This window comes from Miscanthus floridulus, chromosome 15 (assembly GCF_019320115.1).
Source record: "Miscanthus floridulus cultivar M001 chromosome 15, ASM1932011v1, whole genome shotgun sequence".
NCBI lineage: Eukaryota > Viridiplantae > Streptophyta > Magnoliopsida > Poales > Poaceae > Miscanthus > Miscanthus floridulus.
The window spans coordinates 26091437-26110159 of record NC_089594.1 but is presented as its reverse complement, the minus strand read 5'-3'; the positions used below and the strand labels follow the sequence as shown (position 1 = coordinate 26110159).

At 46.5% G+C, this 18723-nt stretch overlaps 1 protein-coding gene and 1 pseudogene across 1 annotated transcript; both read right to left on the bottom strand.

The window, feature by feature from the left end:
* Positions 1-1185: 1185 nt before the first annotated feature.
* Positions 1186-1635, bottom strand: LOC136507242 (putative F-box protein At3g19560). The gene has a single exon (XM_066502031.1). The coding sequence runs from the start codon at positions 1633-1635 to the stop codon at positions 1186-1188; it is 450 nt and encodes a 149-aa protein (XP_066358128.1).
* Positions 1636-8473: 6838 nt separating this feature from the next.
* Positions 8474-17045, bottom strand: LOC136506787 (citrate-binding protein-like; annotated as a pseudogene).
* Positions 17046-18723: the final 1678 nt, after the last annotated feature.

Below are 18723 nucleotides of genomic sequence, written 5' to 3'. Positions count from 1 at the left end.
ATGTAGGTATACATTAGGTGAATACTAAAACAAGTGGCAAGTTAATAAATACCAACACCTGGTAGTACAATATGGTGGTGCATTGTAGTGCGTTTGAAGTGTCATTTTGTGTATTTTGGTGTGCCCTCATTAGCATACCCCATGTACCCATGACATTAGAAATCAATATAAGTATTATACTACAGTTGAATTAATGGATGAAACGGCGGCGGGAGCTGTAACACCACCGTAACACATGTGCGCACCAAACAAATAATTCAATTTGTAAACAAAACAAAGATGGCACACTAGTTTAGCCGAAATAATGACAACATCCATCATTGAGGAAATTAACATGTCCATAGACAAGCAAACATTGGTTAACATGTCCACAGACAAGCAAACATTGGTTCATTTAAAATGCATGACAGAGAGATACATCAAATGTAGCTTTATTTACTGCTCTGCTAATGAATCCAAGAACAAGGGAACATAAGGAAGATAGTATGGTCTGTAGATGAACTCTTTTTTAATGGTACGTCTACCATACCGAAAGACACGAACAGGGATGACATGAACTTTTTTGTGGTTCATGTTATATGCGATGATTGTTCCATCCTCCCTAGCAAAGAAAATCAAATTCCATTATGGGTGAACTATGATCACTATGTCCTCGTTATCAAAATCTAGGTAACTAAATCTAATATTAATCCTTCCAAATAGGATCCACATGGTGACCACATGGTTCAATGTCCAATTATCAGTACATAGTTTTCAAGGATCCAGATTGAAAGCTTGGAATCATTGGTACGATCAATAGTACATACACACAAGTGACCCTGAGCTTGATGCATGGAGTGGTGAAGACCATCTGGCCTATCAATTTTCCTCCATGTGTTTCCCTCTATATCCACAGCAAATATCATAGAGTACCTCCCAGAGTGCCCCATAATGTGCAGACAACCATTAAGAAACATACTTGGTTATCTGTAAAATGTCACATCAGTATGCTCATCATCATTCAGATTCCTTATAGATCCATGCTACAGTTTGAGATGAGTAAATCTCTACACCTGCGCACATAGCATTGACATCAACATATTCAATCACATGGAAGTGTGAGGAGGCTATCGGATCAAACGCCAAGCGAGCCTCACCAACAGCATGGCCAACATCATGGGTGCTAGGCGGCAGAATTTTAAACTTCTAGGTCATTGGATTGTAGACAACATAGCGGTATCCATCAGCCCCAAGGTACCAGCATAGGATGAGGCCGTTGCAGCAATATGAGAGAGCTACATTATCAATGTTGAAGGGCAAGAATTCCAAGGAGCGAGGGCATACACCATGGACGACGCTGGTGAAGTTTCTATTGCCATTCTCACTGTCGTAGAAGAAGCCGGCCATAGTCTGGGGCAGCTTTTTATGGTTGTTGGGGTCTGAGATGAGGTCTTTCCAGGAGCGACAGACACATTTACAGCAGAACAAGGAGCGGGCAGGGAGGCGGTGGAGGATCCTGAAAACGACATCCTCCATGAGGCTGGCCAGTGCATTCCTCTTATTGGGGGCCTTCTCCATTTTGTCAGTGTGCTGTACGATGAGAGCTTCCTTAGTAATGAGATCACTGAAGAGGAAAATAACCCAACAAGGCTCCATCAGTGAAGTCCACAAATCATACCAAAGTGCAACTATTAACAATTTTTATGGTACGACCTCATGTAAATTTAGAGTAGCACCACACAGATATATATAACTCAAACTAGAGTAGTAGTTAATGGAGCTGTAACCATTACAATTTTAGCAGTTAATTGAGCTTCCTCAGTTTTCACTAGTAGAATGTCAGTGAACAAGTGGTAGTGATCATCATTGGCATCAGTAGCAACATGTGCAGCTTAAACATTATTGGCCTCAGTGATGTGAATGATGGACACAAAGCATTGATTTGCTTTTGATGTCTTCCCCTTGTTTGGAACCAAATGGATAACTTGGTTGTCAACAAGGAGAAGACATAGAAAGCAAACATATGAGATGCATCCTAATACATCCAACAGCCATGTAGACATCATTGGCACAGAAATGTGGCCTCATATATGTTATAAGTTTAAAATACCATAAGGACTCACTGGTGGCACTGGAGCATACGAAACAGAAATGTAGAATCAAGTAAACACTGGACAGAAAAAATAGTTTAAGGCAGAAGCGAAGGGCCTGTATGTTTGCCTAGATAGATAGGTATAATCAATCAAGCACTTGATAATTAACAGGCCTAGTTGCACACAGGCATTTACAGTAAGAACACTGAACATATGCAGAAAACCAAGACTAGTAGAAAACCAACTTGTGCCCTCTCCTAGTTCTTTTGATCAGTGTTGGCCTAACCAAATCTGCAACGCTACAATGTTTCTTGTATACCTCATGTTCAAGCAAGGACCAAAATAGTGAAGCGAATAGGAAAAGGCGAGAAAGGAGACCTGCGGATCAGATCTGTCGCCTCTACCGCGGCACCCGACGGACACGGACGCCAATGCCATGCGCTCTACCAGGAAGACCAGCCGCCTAGCCTCCAAAAAGATGCCTAAGCCACCACAGCACACCGGGTATCTGTCGCCGTAGCAAGTCCAACGGGCATAGATTTGTTTCCACATGTAGCGGATATATCCAATATATAAGTCAACCTATCCACACAGATAACATATACTACTATTAGGACTCCGAAGACATGTCAACATAACCAGGCGTCTAGCGCAATGGTGAAGACGGTCTATTCCTTGATCTGGGTACCAGGTTCGACTCCCAGGTCTCATGTTTTTTTTCTGAGTTTGAATTTATTAAACCTTGGCGGCAACAAGTGACATGCAGGCCGTCGGGTCCCATAGGCCGGATGGAGATGAAGAAAGGTCCCATAGGTACACGTGACACATGAGCCATCGGATCCCACAGGTCGAATGGAACCACAGGTACACGTGACACGCAAGTCATTGGGTCCCACAGGTCGAATGGATATGGAGAACGGTCCCACAGGTACACGTGACACATAAGCCATTGGATCCCACAAGTCGGATGCTGAAGGGTCACGTAGGTACACGTCGAACGAAGAAAAGACCGAGCAAAGACTTTTATGATGAATTGCAAGCGTCATGGATGTGTAATTGTAGGTCCCATAGGTACACGTTGGATGGAAAAGGGTCCCACAGGTACACATCGCATGGAGAAAGGATCGAGCGGAGACTTTTATGACGAATTGCAAGCGTCACGGATGAGTAACTACAGGTCCCACAGGTACACGTCGGATGGAGAAAGTATAGTGTGGAGATCTATGAAGAAGCAATTCGTTACAGATTGAATATTGTTCGTCACAGATGTGTAATTAGTTCAATGATGAAGCCCTGTTCATCATAGGTTTAAACGAGATCGTCACAGATGAGTCGCATGAGTGATTTGTGACAAAACCCTACACTCTTCTATGACATTTTTTGTGACGATGCCTGATTTCATTATAGAAAGGGAGGGTTACAGGATTGTCACCACTGATCTATGATGAAATGAAAATATTCACCATAAGAAGCGATCTTCTATGATGATTTTGGATTCGTCATTAAGATTTTCATCATAGAAGTGGATATTTCTAGTAGTGATACATATGAAACACTTGAAATATATGCGTGCAACATGCATGTATATGCAACATCTAGATCTACTTCTACAACATCCAGAGGAAACACTTGCAACATATGTCTAAAACAGATGAAATATTTGGAACCTACACTTGAAAACACCATATCGACATGTGCAACATCCTGATCTACTTTTGCAACATCGATATAAAACACTTGTAACATACCTCTAAAATATTTGAAAACTTGAAATACACGCTTGCAACATATAGTTTCAGTGCAACATCCCCTTGCTCCTTGGGAGAATGGATCCTCATCGGCGTGTGGAGTTCTATCCCGGCCGTCGTGGGCTACACACGGGCGAGTTCTGCCCTGGCCACGGCGAACAAGGTAGGCTGGCGTGAGATGTGCGTGTGCGGGCTTCGCCTGGGCTGCTGTGAGCTACACGTGGGCAAGCTTCACACATGGCCACAGCGAGCTAGGCAGGCGGAGGTGGAGGTCTTGCTTGCTGCTGACCAGGCATCCGGCCGCCATGGTGGAGGCGGCAGTGGTCTCCCTCACCACAGGTAGGCGACGCAGCGCGCGTGGATGGTGGAGCTCATGCGTACATGGCTAGCGGCGGTGCTCAACACTCATGCGTATGCAGACAGTGACAGCTCTCGTGCGGATGAGGGCGCTAGTAGAGGTCGTGCATACGCGACCGAAGGGCGGACGGTGCGGTGGAGCCGATGCGAACAGGGAAGATAAGATGTTGCTCGCTTTTGTTATTTTTTTTTATTTTTTTCAAGAGACTGTGTATGCCGATGAGGGGAGCAGGTTTGTGGGCTGGTCCATAGCCTAGCTAGCCACGTCCGGATTGACCAACGTGGAACGAACGCCCGTGGTGGAGCATTAGCGTATAGAAAGAAAAAAAGTCACCCACCACGACAAAGATATACATTTTTTTGTTTTGCGAAGGTAAAGACATGCATATATAGCTATAGTTGGCCAACGGGCCGACACGCCCCACAGGGGGTCGGGCTGACATGGCACGCCGTGCCTCCCGTGCCATGCCCCTCTGGGTCTCGTGCCTAGCCTTCAGCCCAAGCACAGCCCTACAGGCCGAAACCCATGCCGTGTCGGCCTTCTAAGCATGGAAAAATCTGTGGGCCATGCCAACCCACAGCCCGGTGCCCTTAAAACACCTCAAACTGCTTCTATCATCCTACACTTCTCCATTTTCACAATCACATTTCACAATTCATTCATATTTCAGTATTTCACATTCACAAGTAATAAACTGATCACAGATTTTATTTTTTTATAAAAGCCACCAAAGGAGACAAGGGAATTAAGATAACTGAGCTGTTTGTGCAATGTTGCCTCATTAAAAACTTTTCTAGATAAAACTCACCCTTGTGAGAAACCCTAGAAAGGGAAAAAGAGTGTAGCATAGCTCTTAATTAAGTCTTAAACCATTGTTCACCAATATCAGTCACACATCACAGATACGAAGATAACAGATCACTCTCAAGTCTCACACACTAAGTACCAGCAGAAGCCACAAATGTAGATCTAGATGTGCCATCCCTAGATATGCCAGCAGCAGCAGCCCTAGATGCATCTTCATCAAGATAAAGATTCTTCAAGGAGTCTTCCAACTCTTGGTTGTCAACAGCATGTTGTAACCTTCTTTCTCCTAACTCCCAATCCTTTATGCAAGCCAGCATCTCTACAGTTTCAGGAAACAAGCGTCGTCGCCGCTCTTCAATTATCCTTCCTGTCAAGCTGAAACATGATTCTGAAGAGGCAGTAGAAACAGAAACAGACATAATATCTCTAGCCATTATAGATAGGATAGGATAGGTTAGTTTATGGTCACACCACCAGAGAAGTAAGTCGAAGTCATCCTCATATACAGTGACATTGTCACTGTCCAGATTAGTTGTGAGCTCACAACCAGCAACACAAGCAGATTGCGATGAAGTGCCGGCAGAGGCAGGGGAAGGACCAACAACACCAGATGATCTAGGGCCTCCAAGGATTCTTCTCCATGCCTGTTTTTTCTTACCTGTATGGCTTGCAGGCTGTGCAGGCCTCTGAGACCTAGCTACACCAAAGTTTCTCTCATATTTGTTAAAAAACTTGTAAATTTTAATCAACACCAGTGTTCTCTTTAAGTATTTGCAGAACATTAAATAAACCTCTTAAGTTAGCTCTAGGATCAAGAATGAAAGCAAATGAATATAACACAGGTATATCCTGCCAGTATTTAAGGAATTTAAGCTTCATATTAGATTTTGATCTTTTTCACTTGCATGCAAATGAGAAGCAATGTCTAGCAGATGGTGCAGAATAAGTGGACTAGTTGGATAGTAAACACCAGAAAGAACAACTGTGGATTCATAAAATATTTCTAGGAACTCCAATATCTTTTCAGCTATATACCAATGCCTTGCAGTCAACAATGTTGAGCCATAATTTGCATTAATAAACACAGAAAAAACATCTTTATATGGAACCAAGTGTTTAAGCATAAGGTATGTAGCATTCCATCTAACATCCATATCTAAGCCAAACTTTCTAGGTCTAACACCCAGAGCAGTACAATAGTTCTTGAACATAGCAATTCTTTGATTAGAAGAATTTAAGAAATTAATAGCAATTCTAAAATCTTCTGTGTAAGGTTTGAATCTCTTTAAACCAGATTTTACAATTAGATTAATGATATGACAAGCACAACGTTGATGCACAAGACTATACTTACGCTAATTAGGATTTAAGGCTCAGGTGAAGGATCACAACCCAAATAACCAGCAAACATAGGTGTCAAAGTATGTATAGCCTTAGCATTAGAAGAAGCATTGTTTAGAGTTACCAAGAAAATCTTGTTAATCAAACCAAATTCCTCAACCAGACAAGCAATTTTTTCAGCAATATTTTCACCGGTACACTTCACCTCAATCAACCTTAGACCAATAACTTTTTTTACTCCCAATCAGCACTCACATAATGAGCAACAACACTAATATAGTCCTCCTTAGCATTACCAGACCAAATGTCTGATGTCAAAGCAACAGCTGAAGCACCAGACAACACAGAATTCTTAACCTTAGTAAACCTAGGGTTATGAGCACGAATAATGTACTCTAGCAGCTTGATCAGTTTTCTGCCTACAAGATTTCTGGTGCCTCTTCAAGTGGCCAGTGCCAGCATTAGGTCTAGCAGACACAGTATGCTTACATATTTTATAGGTAGTTTTAGTGTAGTTTTTCCTACCATTCATAGTCTCATAAATCTCATCAAAATCAGCCCACACGGCAGATTTATGCTTACCAGTACAAACACTAGAAGAGTTACCAACAACAGATGGAGCTAAGTCGTTAGAGCAGGCCGGGGTCCCAATCGCCGCGCCCCTTCACCACCATCGTCGTCTAGATCGTTCGGAGCAGCAGAGCCACTACCGACATCGATACCAAACAACGTAGCAGCGTCGTCTCGGGTGTCGTTGTCGTCCTCAGGGGGCAGGCCTGCCATGATCAAGTCATCGTTGCCGGTGAGCTGCCAGACGATATCGTCATCAGCAGTCGCCATGGCGGACGGCTCTCTAGCACCGTTCCTCAACTGTGCGCGGGGCTGCCTTGGTCGCTCTATGCCACAGCTAGAGGACGACGCATCGGCTATTGGCCTGCGCAAAGAGATGGATGAGGATGAAAAGATCACATCAGAATACATCAATGGAAGAAGATAGAAGAAGAGGGTTAGGGTTAGAGTTTTACCTGCGCAACCGGAGCCCGGTACCGAAGAACACGACGACCACCCAGGGAACACGATACACCAGTTAGCAAGGACGGCGAGCAACGGAGGAGGGACACACGGGAACAACGAACTCACATAATAACCGAGATCTAGAGGGGAGATAGGGAGACGGAGGGGGAGAGGTAGAGAGGGAGGGGATCAGGGGAGGTCGCCGGCGGCAGGCGGTTCGAGGTCACCGGAGTCAGGGTCGGCGAGGTCGGACACCAGCAGACGAGACGGCGAGGCGTCGACCGTCGAGCGGTTGAGGCGAGAGCTGCGAGGCGGTGGGGGAGGAAATGATTTAGGGTTAGGGTTGAGGAGGGAGAGCGCCACGGCCGTCGCTTATATACGTGGGGGAAAGGCGTTGTGGGGATGGGCCGGCTAGCCCCTGCGCTGGGCCGCTTCGCCGCTGGTGGAGGTCTCGGGCCGCTGCCGGGCCAACCCCTATAAACCGGGCCGTGCCATGCCAGCCCGCGGGCCTGAGTAGCGGCCCAGGCACGGCCTGCTGCCCCGTGCCAGGCCAGCCCGAGTCCGATGACCATCAGGCCGTGCCGTGCTTGGGCCGGGCCAAAATTGCGGGCCTCGTGCCGGGCCGCCGGGGGGCTGCATGGCCATTTATATTTATAGCCAACAAATCTCCTCCAAAAGATAAAAAATAATAATCTCCAGCATGCACGTCAATTGTCAAACCTTCACAGCTTCTCCGTGACATAGGTGAAGAACAGCAACTCCAATTGCTGATTGATCTTTGACCACCAAACCGAGAAACCAACGCCCCACAATGGGCCCAATACCAGATTACAAGAATTTATTCCTCTTGGAGAAATAGAAGTTGTTTTAATTTATTCATCGCGTTGTTGGGCTATTCATTGTCGACGTCCGGCCACCAGATGCCACGACGCGCCTGCAGGCCTCGGTTGGTTATTCCAGTTCCAGCAGAAAGCTCTGCCCTGCTGCTCTGATAGCAACAGCCGCAGAATAGTGACACTCATGTGCGACAAAAATATAAAGTCCTCAACTAAAACAACGACAAAAACATTATCATTTTTCATTACGAGTTTTTTTGAGGGATCAAAGGAGTGCTCCTACTAGCTACTAGCTAGTTAATAGGGTTTGGTGTATAGGGTGATGTTCCTCCAGCGCGACTCCATGAGCGGCGACACGTCGTGGTGCTGCATGTACACCCCGAACTTGAAGTAGTAAGAATCACTGGGGATGACGCTGGCGCCAAACTTGCGGCGGCCGTCCACGTAGACGGCCACCGTGGAGGCGCCGACAATGTGCACCACGTTAAGGCGGAACCAGCGATCGTAGATGCGGTCCTCCACGGCCTCGCCACTACAGCAGCCACACGCTTTGCCGAGTGCCCCATGCACTCGGCAAAGGCACCCATGTACTCGGTAAATCCTTTGCCGAGTGCAACACTCGGCAAAGAGGCTCCGTCGAACATTTCCACGGTAAAGCCTGCTTTGCCGAGTGTCAAATCTCGGGCACTCGGCATGTCAAGCTGACACTCGGCAAAGGATTGACGGCCGTTGGCCGAAGGCTCACGCCGTCTTAATTTTTTTTTAATTTCTTTGTCGAGTGCAACACTCGGCAAAGAATTTTCTTTTTTTTTTTCAAAATTCTTTGCCGAGTGCCATAGCGCCGAGGCACTCGGCAAAGCCTGTTTTTATTTTTTTTTAATTTTCTTTGCCGAGTGCCACTGCCAAGGCACTCGGCAAAGCATTTTTTATTTTTTTTAAATTTTCTTTGCCTAGTGCAATGGCCATTGCACTCGGCAAATCTGGGAAATTGTTGCTACTATTTTCCCAGCTTTGCCGAGTGCAATGGTCATTGCACTCGGCAAAGCCACAGCAAATTTTTTTTTTGTTTTTTGCTTTTCCATGTAAACAACAGTGCATATATATATATATATATGTATATGTATATATATATATATATATATATATATTAGAAACCACAATTCAACACAATATATCAGAAACCACATATATATATCACAAACGACCAATTATGTCCGAAATCCACAATATATTACAAACCACAAGTTCAAAGTTCAAAAGTTCAATACATAAAGGCATACCAACATAAAACCAACTCCAGAAGCGGCTCACAGCGAATGTGAGGGTTGCGACGCCCCAACTTGCGATGCCAGCGACCCTACGAGATGGTTCGACGCCGCCCCCGATTGATGCTGCACAAAAGAGAAGAGATTGCACGTGAGTGACAAGATAAAAATGTAAGCAGTTTAAAGAAAAGTTAAAAATTTCGGTAGCACCTCCCCTGCACGGGGAGGTTTCCAAAACCTGCAAGAAAAACGTCGGCACGAAGGCCGACACATCAACAAACCCGGCACGAAGGCCCACACATCAACAAATCCGGCACGAAGGCCATCACTAGGTTTGACACTAAGCATGAGCATAGAAAGTAAAGCATTCGTACTCATACTCACCGGAGTAGAATCTAGACGATGTGGTGGTGGTGGTGGTGGTGGTGCAAGCAGGTTGGCTGGGATCTCCCAACCTTGTTGCAGCCCAAGTTGTTGCACGAACTGGAGCAAACCTGCTTGCTAGGCCTCCAAAGCTTGTAGCCTCTGACGCTCGGCCTCCCGCTCAGCCAGCTGGGCCTCCTGCTGGGACCGAAGTTGCTGTAGCTCGGCCTGCAACATTTGACACCAATGTTTCAATAATGCATAGCTAAGGAATGTAAATGACAAAGAACGACGAATGAAACTAGAATACTTACCTGGAGTGCCACCACCGATGACGGCCGTTGCCTTATGGGCACGCTAGAGCTCGTGCTCACTGCTCGGAGGCGGTGGAGAGGAGTAGAGCTCGTGTCGAGGATGCCGTCGCCAATCCAGAAACGCCCTTGCTTCTTGCCTTCCCCCACCCTCATCACGAGCTCAGGATCAAGGCGCTCCTCGGTCCTCGGGTCGTAGTCAGGCCCATGGACTGACCTTACCGCCTCCGTGTAAGAAGTGAGGCGGGTATGGACGCTGGAGTTGGTGTACGCCTCTGGGCCCGCAACCGGCTTGTACTCAATGTTGGACTTTGTCGGGCCCATGTGGGCCAGAGCATACGCCGTGAGTTGGCCAATTGGCTGGCCACCGTGCGCCGCCGACTGCGAGAAAGACAACAACATGTGGTAAGAAATAATGCAAAACTAAACGCGGCTAGATAAGACAAATGGTGGAGACTTACATATGTCTTCGCATACTTGCTGAGGCTGGCGCTGCCCTGATGGTGAGGTACACCTGGCATCATCATACGGTGCTCGCTTTTCTCTTGGTGCGCCCTCTGCCAGTCCGCGTCCAACCATTTGTCCACTATAGCAGCCCAGCAATCAGGGTGGGTGGCGCACCAGTTTGGAATCACCTACAAGCCATCATAAGATCAAATTAGCATAGTTAATCTCAGAAGAAATCAATAGGAGATGTTTTCTATTTACCTGTAGGTACTGCTCTCTAGTAAGAACCTCTGTCTCCCTTCTTGCCTGTGTCTTGTTGATTCTTCTGTTACGGAAGGTGGCGTTATAGTCTCTGTGCGCCTGGAGGCGGGCCTCGTAATACAAGTCCGAGACACGCCTTTTACAGGAAGTGTAAGCCACCTGATACGCCCTATCCTCCTATCCCGGCTGGCATCTGAAGAAGTCTTGCATAAAGACACAAGGTATCCATTATTTTGTTTAAAGAATGTGCATTGAATGCAATGAATTGAGGGCCGTAGTGCGAGAAAGGCTTACCCACAACTCCTGAATCACCCGATCCGCCAAGTTTCTATGCTCAGTGTCGGTGGCGATGAGGGCGTACTGGTCAAACGAGGGTACCACTGGGTCCTCATCCTCTAACGTCCACACCAGGCCAGGGAAGTGTTCCCTGCACAGAAGTGTTCCCTGCCTTTGTTTCCACATTTCTGGCGAATAGTCTTTAGACATCTCTTGATTGGATAGCACCAACGGTTCTGCATGGGCCCCCCCATTCGGACCTCGTTCGGGAGGTGCAAAATCAAATGCAGCATCGACAAGAAAAAGCCAGGTGGAAAGACCTTCTCCAACTTATAGAGCAACTTGGGTGCCATTTTTTCCAACTCCTCAACCACTTTCAGAGAGATCTCCTTGGCACAAAGCTGGCGGAAGAAAAAGCTCAACTCTGCCAGCACCTTCTAGACATGCTCAGGGACGTAGCCACGAACCATCGATGGAAGAAGCCGCTCAATCCATATGTGGAAGTCATGACTCTTCATCCCTAACACTCGGCCAGTATCTGGGTTCGCTCCCCTCCTTAGATTCACTGCAAACCCATCAGGGAAACTTAACGTCTGCATCCATTGTATCACTTTCATCCTGTGCTTCTTTTCCAAGACGTAATCGGCCTTAGGCCTTTTCCATGGTTTGCCGTCTCTTGGAGGCAGCATCTGTAGCTTTGGTCTATCGCATAGTGTTGCCATGTCTACTCTAGCCTTAGGGTTGTCCTTTATCTTGTCAGGAATGTCCATGAGTGTTGCCCAAAGTGCTTCGGTGACATTCTTCTCAGTGTGCATTACATCTATGTTATGTGGAAGGAGAAGGTCATCAAAATAGGGAAGCCTCTCCAATCCTGACTTATGAGTCCACATATGTTCCACACCATAGCCCACAAAGCGATCTTTGTTTGGATTATCTTTCTTTGGATTAACTTTCTATCTTTTACCCTTCTTTGGATTATCTTTCTGCGTCAGGACCATGAGAGCATCTATTTGAGCATGAACCTAGCCACCAGTCATCTTCTGAGGTGCAGGGTCGGTCACCGTGACACCTTTTGTGAAGTTCTTGGTGTCTTCTCTGAATGGATGGTCAAGAGGGAGGAACTACCGATGCTTGTCGAACGACGAGAACTTGACACCCTTCTTCAACCAAATGAACTGTAGAGCTGCCTTGCATACCGGGCATGGAAGCTTCCCATGGACACACTAGCCGGTGAATATCCCATACGCCAGGAAGTCATGCATGGAGTATAAGTATCAAACATACATTTTGAAGTTCTTCTTTGTAGCTCGGTCGTAAGTCCATACGCCTTCATTCCAAACCTTGATCAATTCATCATAAACTGGCTCCATGTACACACCCATTTTGTTTCCCGGGTGTCCAAGAATTATCAACATCAAGAATATGTTTTGTCGTTGAAGTAGGGCCCCGGGGGGAGATTGAGGGGGATAGCAAACACGGGCCAACAAGTGTATGGGGCCGACATCATTCCATAAGGATTGAACCCATCCGTTGCCAGTGCAATATGTACATTACGGGCCTCTTCATCTTTGCCATGATGGTTGCCATTAAAGCTTTTCCATGCTTCACCATCTGCTGGATGTACCATCTTGTCAGGATTGTATCGAATGCCATTCTTGTGCCATGTCATCTGTTTCGCGGACTCCTCAGACATGAATAGCCGTTGGAGCCTCGGTATGATAGGAAGGTATCATAGGACTTTCATGGGGATCCCCTCATTCTGCTCCTTCTTGCCATCACCTTTGTCTACCTCCACATACCTAGAGGATTTACACTTTGGACAGTACTTTGCATCCTTGTGATCTTTCCTAAATAGGACGCACCCCTTCGGACAACAATGTATCTGCTCATACGGCATCTTCAGTGCCCGAAGGAGTCTCGTTGACTCGTACAAGCTGCTCGGTAGATGATGACCCTCCGGAAGCAAATCCCTAATAATTGCCATCATAGCATCGAAGCAGGCTCGAGTCATGTTGTGCTGGGACTTCAACCCCAGTAGGCGCCCAATGGCATCCAGATGAGAAACCGTTGTCTTCTCATGTAGGAACTTCTATGCCAATTCCAACATGGCCAAGAACGCCTTAACGCTTGGCTCTGGCTCCTCCTCCTCATCCTCCTACTCAACCTCCGGAGGTCTTTCAGCGAACATCGCATCCTCATAGTCACCTAACCATCCTTCTACCCCGCCATCACCATCAAATGCCTCCAAGCGTCGTCTCACGACCTCCTCTCTAGGACGATAGGCTTCACCATGGTACACCCACCGGGTATAGTTTGGCATAAATCCAAACTTGCAAAGATGCTTCATCATGACTTCCCTTGTTTTTCTTTTCTTATTTTCACAATCGCTGCAGGGACAGAACGTGTCTCTTGCTCCCTTAGCTTCCTTAAATGCATGGTCCAAGAATTTCTCGGTCTTATCCATCCATTCACGGGTGATTTGAGCCTGACTTGGGCATCCCATGTACATCCACTCACGGTTCTCCATCCTCTATCATATACACATAACGGAGCAATATCATATACACATAACGGAGTAATATAACCATCAGTTGCATCTGCACGGCGTGCCTGCTGTCTAATAGGTGAGGATAGGTCCTAATCCCACCCGTGGATGCGTAGATAAGGTTAGTTTCCATGCTCTACTCCGATCCGAGATAGAATTTTGGTAGCACCTCCCCGCTGTTCTCCCGATACACATCCTGGAAGGGAGAGTGTATATCCGGAGAACAACAGGGAGGTGGTGCCGAAACTCCATCTCAGATCTGAGCAGAACATGGAAACTAACCCATCTACGCATCCGTGGATTGTCCAAAAAACATGGACAATCCGAAACAGATACGGTCATAGATATGCAAAGATCCGCATACCTCCAACCGTATCTGTTTCGGATGGGAGACGCCTAAATGGGTTACGTATGACAACTGTAAGCAACAGAGGTCAATTATACCTAGGGTGGCGGTGGAGAAAGGCTAGCGGCGCAGTGGCGAGTCGGTGCAGTGGCGAGACAAAGCAGTGCAGGCACGACTGCAGCATCGACGAAGACGATTAGGATCGTCGAGGTGCTCTGGGTCCCCTCCGACAGCTCCTGCTCTGCAAAAGAAGAAACACATCACTATTACTTGAAAAATTCGGCAGAACCTCCCCTATATGGGGAGGTTTCCAAAACCTGCAAGAAAAAGCCGGCACGATGGCCGACATCCACATTTTGGGTACGATGGCCCACACATACACAAACCTGGCACGAAGGCCATCAACACATAAACGGCACCAAGGCCGACACCCCCAGAGCCTTTACCTTTTCTTCGGCGAGGGACGGGGACGACGGCGTGGAAGGACGGCGATGTGCAGGGACGACGGAGTGGACGAACGTCGTCGACGAATGGCGTGAACAGTCGTCGGACCGTGGTCCGTCTCCTCCTCCCCCTTCTCCTTCTTCCGCCTCCTTCTTCTTCTTCCTCCTTCCTCCCTTCTTCTTCTTCTTCCTCCTCCTCCCTTCTCCTTCTTCCTCCCTTCTCCTTCTCCTCCCTTCTCCTTCTTCCTTCTCCCTTCTCCTTCTCCTCCCACCTCCCTTCTCCTCCTCCCCTTCTCTTTCTCCCCTCCTCCTCCTCTCTGTAGGGACGGTCGGGCTGGCGGCAGGGCACCGCTGCCGGGCTCCTCCTCCTCTCTGCAGGGACGGCCAGGCCGAGGGCAGGGCCAGCCACCGAGGGGCGGCGTGGGGCACGGCGGCGTGGGCCGGGGCGGTGAGGCCGAGCGGCGTGGGGCGCGACGGCGTGGGTGGGGGACGTGGGGCGTGGGGGTACGGGCCGGGGCGGCGTGGGGCGCGGCGGCCGGTGCGGTGGTGGAAGTGGCGACGGCGGTGCTGGCGCGGGTGAGGGGATGGGCGTGAATGAGGATAGGGTTGGAGGAGGATGGGCCGTGGGCCCTTATTCCAGAAGGGATTTTTTTTTCGAAATATCCTTTGCCGAGTGCTGCGGCCTGGCACTCGGCAAAGGCCCTCTTTGTCGAGTGTCAGGCATGGCACTCGGCAAAGTATTTTTGCCATGCGTGAATGAGGATAGGGTTGGAGGAGGATGGGTCGTGGGCCCTTATTCCAGAAGGGATTTTTTTTCGAAATATCCTTTGCCGAGTGCTGCGGCCTGGCACTCGGCAAAGGCCCTCTTTACCGAGTGTCAGGCATGGCACTCGACAAAGTATTTTTGTTTTTTTTGAATTTTGATTTTAAATTTTTTTGTAGACCTTATCTATTGTTTACAAGCACATGTTAAAATTTGGGACCTTTTTATAACTTTTTGCTATATTTCTTGAATTAATTTTGTTTACTTGCATTTTTTTCCAAAAAAGTAAATTTGAACTGCAGGTGCATGAAATAATGAAATGTAGCCATTCAAAAAATGATAGTCATGTTGTAGAGTGTATTTTGAGGCCGAAACTCACCCAAAATTTTGAACGCCTTGTTCGCCAAACATGACGACCCGCTTGTGGTCGGAGTGTATTTAAATTATAGAAAATGCAAACGAAGTCCAAAATTCACGAAACTTGTCGAGGTGTCATGTGATCGCATGTGGAGGCTATAATAAAAATTTGAGAAGGTTTCGAGCAAGTTGCGACGCCGGATGCCTAAAACCCAGACATCTCCATATGCGATGTCGTGTGATCGCATGTGGAGATGTCTGGGTTTTAGGCATCCGACATCGCAACTTACTCGAAACCTTCTCAAATTTTTATCATAGCCTCCACATTCGATCACACAACACCTCGACAAGTTTCGTGAATTTTGGACTTCGTTTGCATTTTCTATAATTTAAATACACTCCGACCACAAGCGGGTCGTCATGTTTGGCGAACAAGGCGTTCAAAATTTTGGGTGAGTTTCGGCCTCAAAATACACTCTACAACATGACTATCATTTTTTGAATGGCTACATTTCATTATTTTATGCACCTGCAGTTCAAATTTACTTTTTCGGAAAAAATGCAAGTAAACAAAATTAATTTAAGAAATATAGCAAAAAGTTATAAAAAGGTCCCAAATTTTAACATGTGCTTGTAAACAATAGATAAGGTCTACAAAAAAAATTTGAAATCAAAATTAAAAAAAAACAAAAATACTTTGCCGAGTGTCATGCCTGACACTTGGCAAAGAGTGCCTTTGCCGAGTGGCGTGCTTTGCCGAGCGCCGGACACGCTGCGGCACTCGGCAAAGCCACTCTTTGCCGAGTGCAATTATTTGCCGAGTGCAACACTCGACAAAGAGTGGCTTTGCCAAGTGTTCTATTTTCGGCACTCGACAAAGCATGCGGCACTCGACAAATTTTGCTTCTCCCGTAGTGCGCCGCTGTAGTACCGCAGCCTGCCGTTGTAGACGTGCAGCATCAGCACCGTGGCGGGCGCAGCGCCCTGCCCTCTGTGGATCTGCATCACCGACGCGCCAGAGGTCCCCGTCGGCACGTACCCGTAGCCCTCGAACTGCCACACCCCCGACGAGTAGTCGTGGCCCCGCAGATCATGCATGCAAAAGCACACGTATATGCATGGAGGAAGAAAACTGATGAAGTGAACTCATGGTTGCTTGGGTGGGTGCCTACGGCGAGGCGGACTTCGGTGCGGGGATTGGTGCCGGTGACGTTGTTGAAGGGCTTGTCGCCGGCGTAAGACCAAGAAGGTGCGCACGCCGGTAGCGTTGTCGTAGCTGTACCGTTGGTTCTCCGGCACGTCGTAGGGCCTGCACCTTGAAGTTGCCCTCCGGGAGCTCCACCTGAACGAACCCGGCGGTGAGGTTGCTGCTGCCATCGATGGCCGAGGCGGAGGACGCCAAGGCAAGGACCACGGAGAGGACTAGTAGTACTAGCTCCACGCGCATGGGTTCGCCACCGTAGAGAGCGCGGTGGAAGGAGGAGGCCGCCATGTTCGATGAGAGGACCTCGTCTCGTTATATGTTGGATTATCGATGCAATGCAAGAGTGTGCCTGGTTATATGTGGGATTATCGGTGGTGATTTCCAAGCAAGACGGGGTTGTCACCTTCATGCTTGGCGGCCTCCAACAAAACCGGGTGTTTGTTTGGATATCGTCAATAATGCTGGCTTCATGGTGCGCGTGTATTGTCAGTTATTTGTAACGCGACGGCCAAGGAAAGGGAAGGCGACCCTCAAAAAAAAAAAAGAAAAAAAAGAAAGGGAAGGCCGGCAACCACGCTACTCGATTTGATAATGGAAATAGAATCTAGTCTCACATGTGAAATGAAGTACGGTTAGAAATTAGGCCTTTGCAAAATTAAATTTAATACTCCCTCTGTCTCATCAAATTATAAGTCATTCTAATTTTTTTTGGAAAGTCAAAATATCTTAATTTTAACTAAAATTATATAGAGAATTATAAAGATTTCTGACATCATATAGGTATACTATAAAGATATAATTACTGAAGAATCCAAGGATAATTATTTGGTAGCATAAATATTATTATTTTATTATATAAATTTGGTTAAACTTTAGATGTTTTGACTCTCAAAAAAAGTTGGATTGACTTAAAATTTGGGATGGAGTATATATAAATCATGATAGATGTAGTATATATCTATGATTCTAGTAGTATTAAATAAAAAATATGCTTTTCTCGCAAATTAGCACACACATAACAAAAAAGTATAGTACTAAATATAATGGTTAGAAAATTAAACCTTTGAGCGAGACTGGTGCGTTAAGATGAAGGTAAATTCGATGTCGGCCTCGCCGGTCGACGCTGCAACAGGAACTTTCTATCCAAGATCAAACACTTCTGAATTCCGATGTGGCGATGTCTTTCCTTTAGTTCTAATACCATGGGGCATGGGCACGTTTAGTTGCTCATCGTACGTCGCCACATCACAGCTATGGCTCGCCATAAAAAACAGAAGCACCGAAATAGTAGCTGAGTCACGCCAAACCCTATGGCGTGATCATGCTTGTGTCTGTTGCTTAATACAACAGTGTTTTGATTATTTTTTTTTGTTGTTCTAAAATAAAGCATTTATGTATCTTTAAAAAATTTCAACTTCTTTATGTATGCGATAAAAAATAAACACAACCCATATCTACCTGCGGCATCCTTAAGAGAACTGCAAGTGTAAATACATGATTTCTAATAGTGATAGGCTTAAGGAAACTTCTAGTAAATATGTATTTACAACAGTTGTTCATAGTCATGGGCCCATGGTTTAATTTCTATTGGCGTTTATACATCTATATCTACATATATACCTAATAATAAAGAGACAAAATTTCTGCCACAATTTTTTTCGTCCAACTCCGATCTCTGTTCAAATTTTGTTTTTTTTTTGTCCGGTAATCCTCTTTTCAATGTCCCATTCAGTTTGGATCTAATCTTTAATAGTCTTTCTTTCCTTGGTTTGTGTCTCCACCTCCAACATGATGGACTTCCATACGAATCCAATTGGAGAAATTGACCCAGTAAATAAATTGAATACATGCTTAAATTGAACACCAATTAAACAATATAAGCAAGACACCATATCGCGCAGGTGAGGCGGTGCAAAAAGATGCTGAGGCTCGAACGATGATGGCGCGAGGCGCGGAAACGATGGTG

Coding starts and splice junctions, on each gene's coding strand:
- LOC136507242 (XM_066502031.1), bottom strand. CDS start 1,635: ATGGAGCCTTGTTGGGTTATTTTCCTCTTCAGTGATCTCATTACTAAG.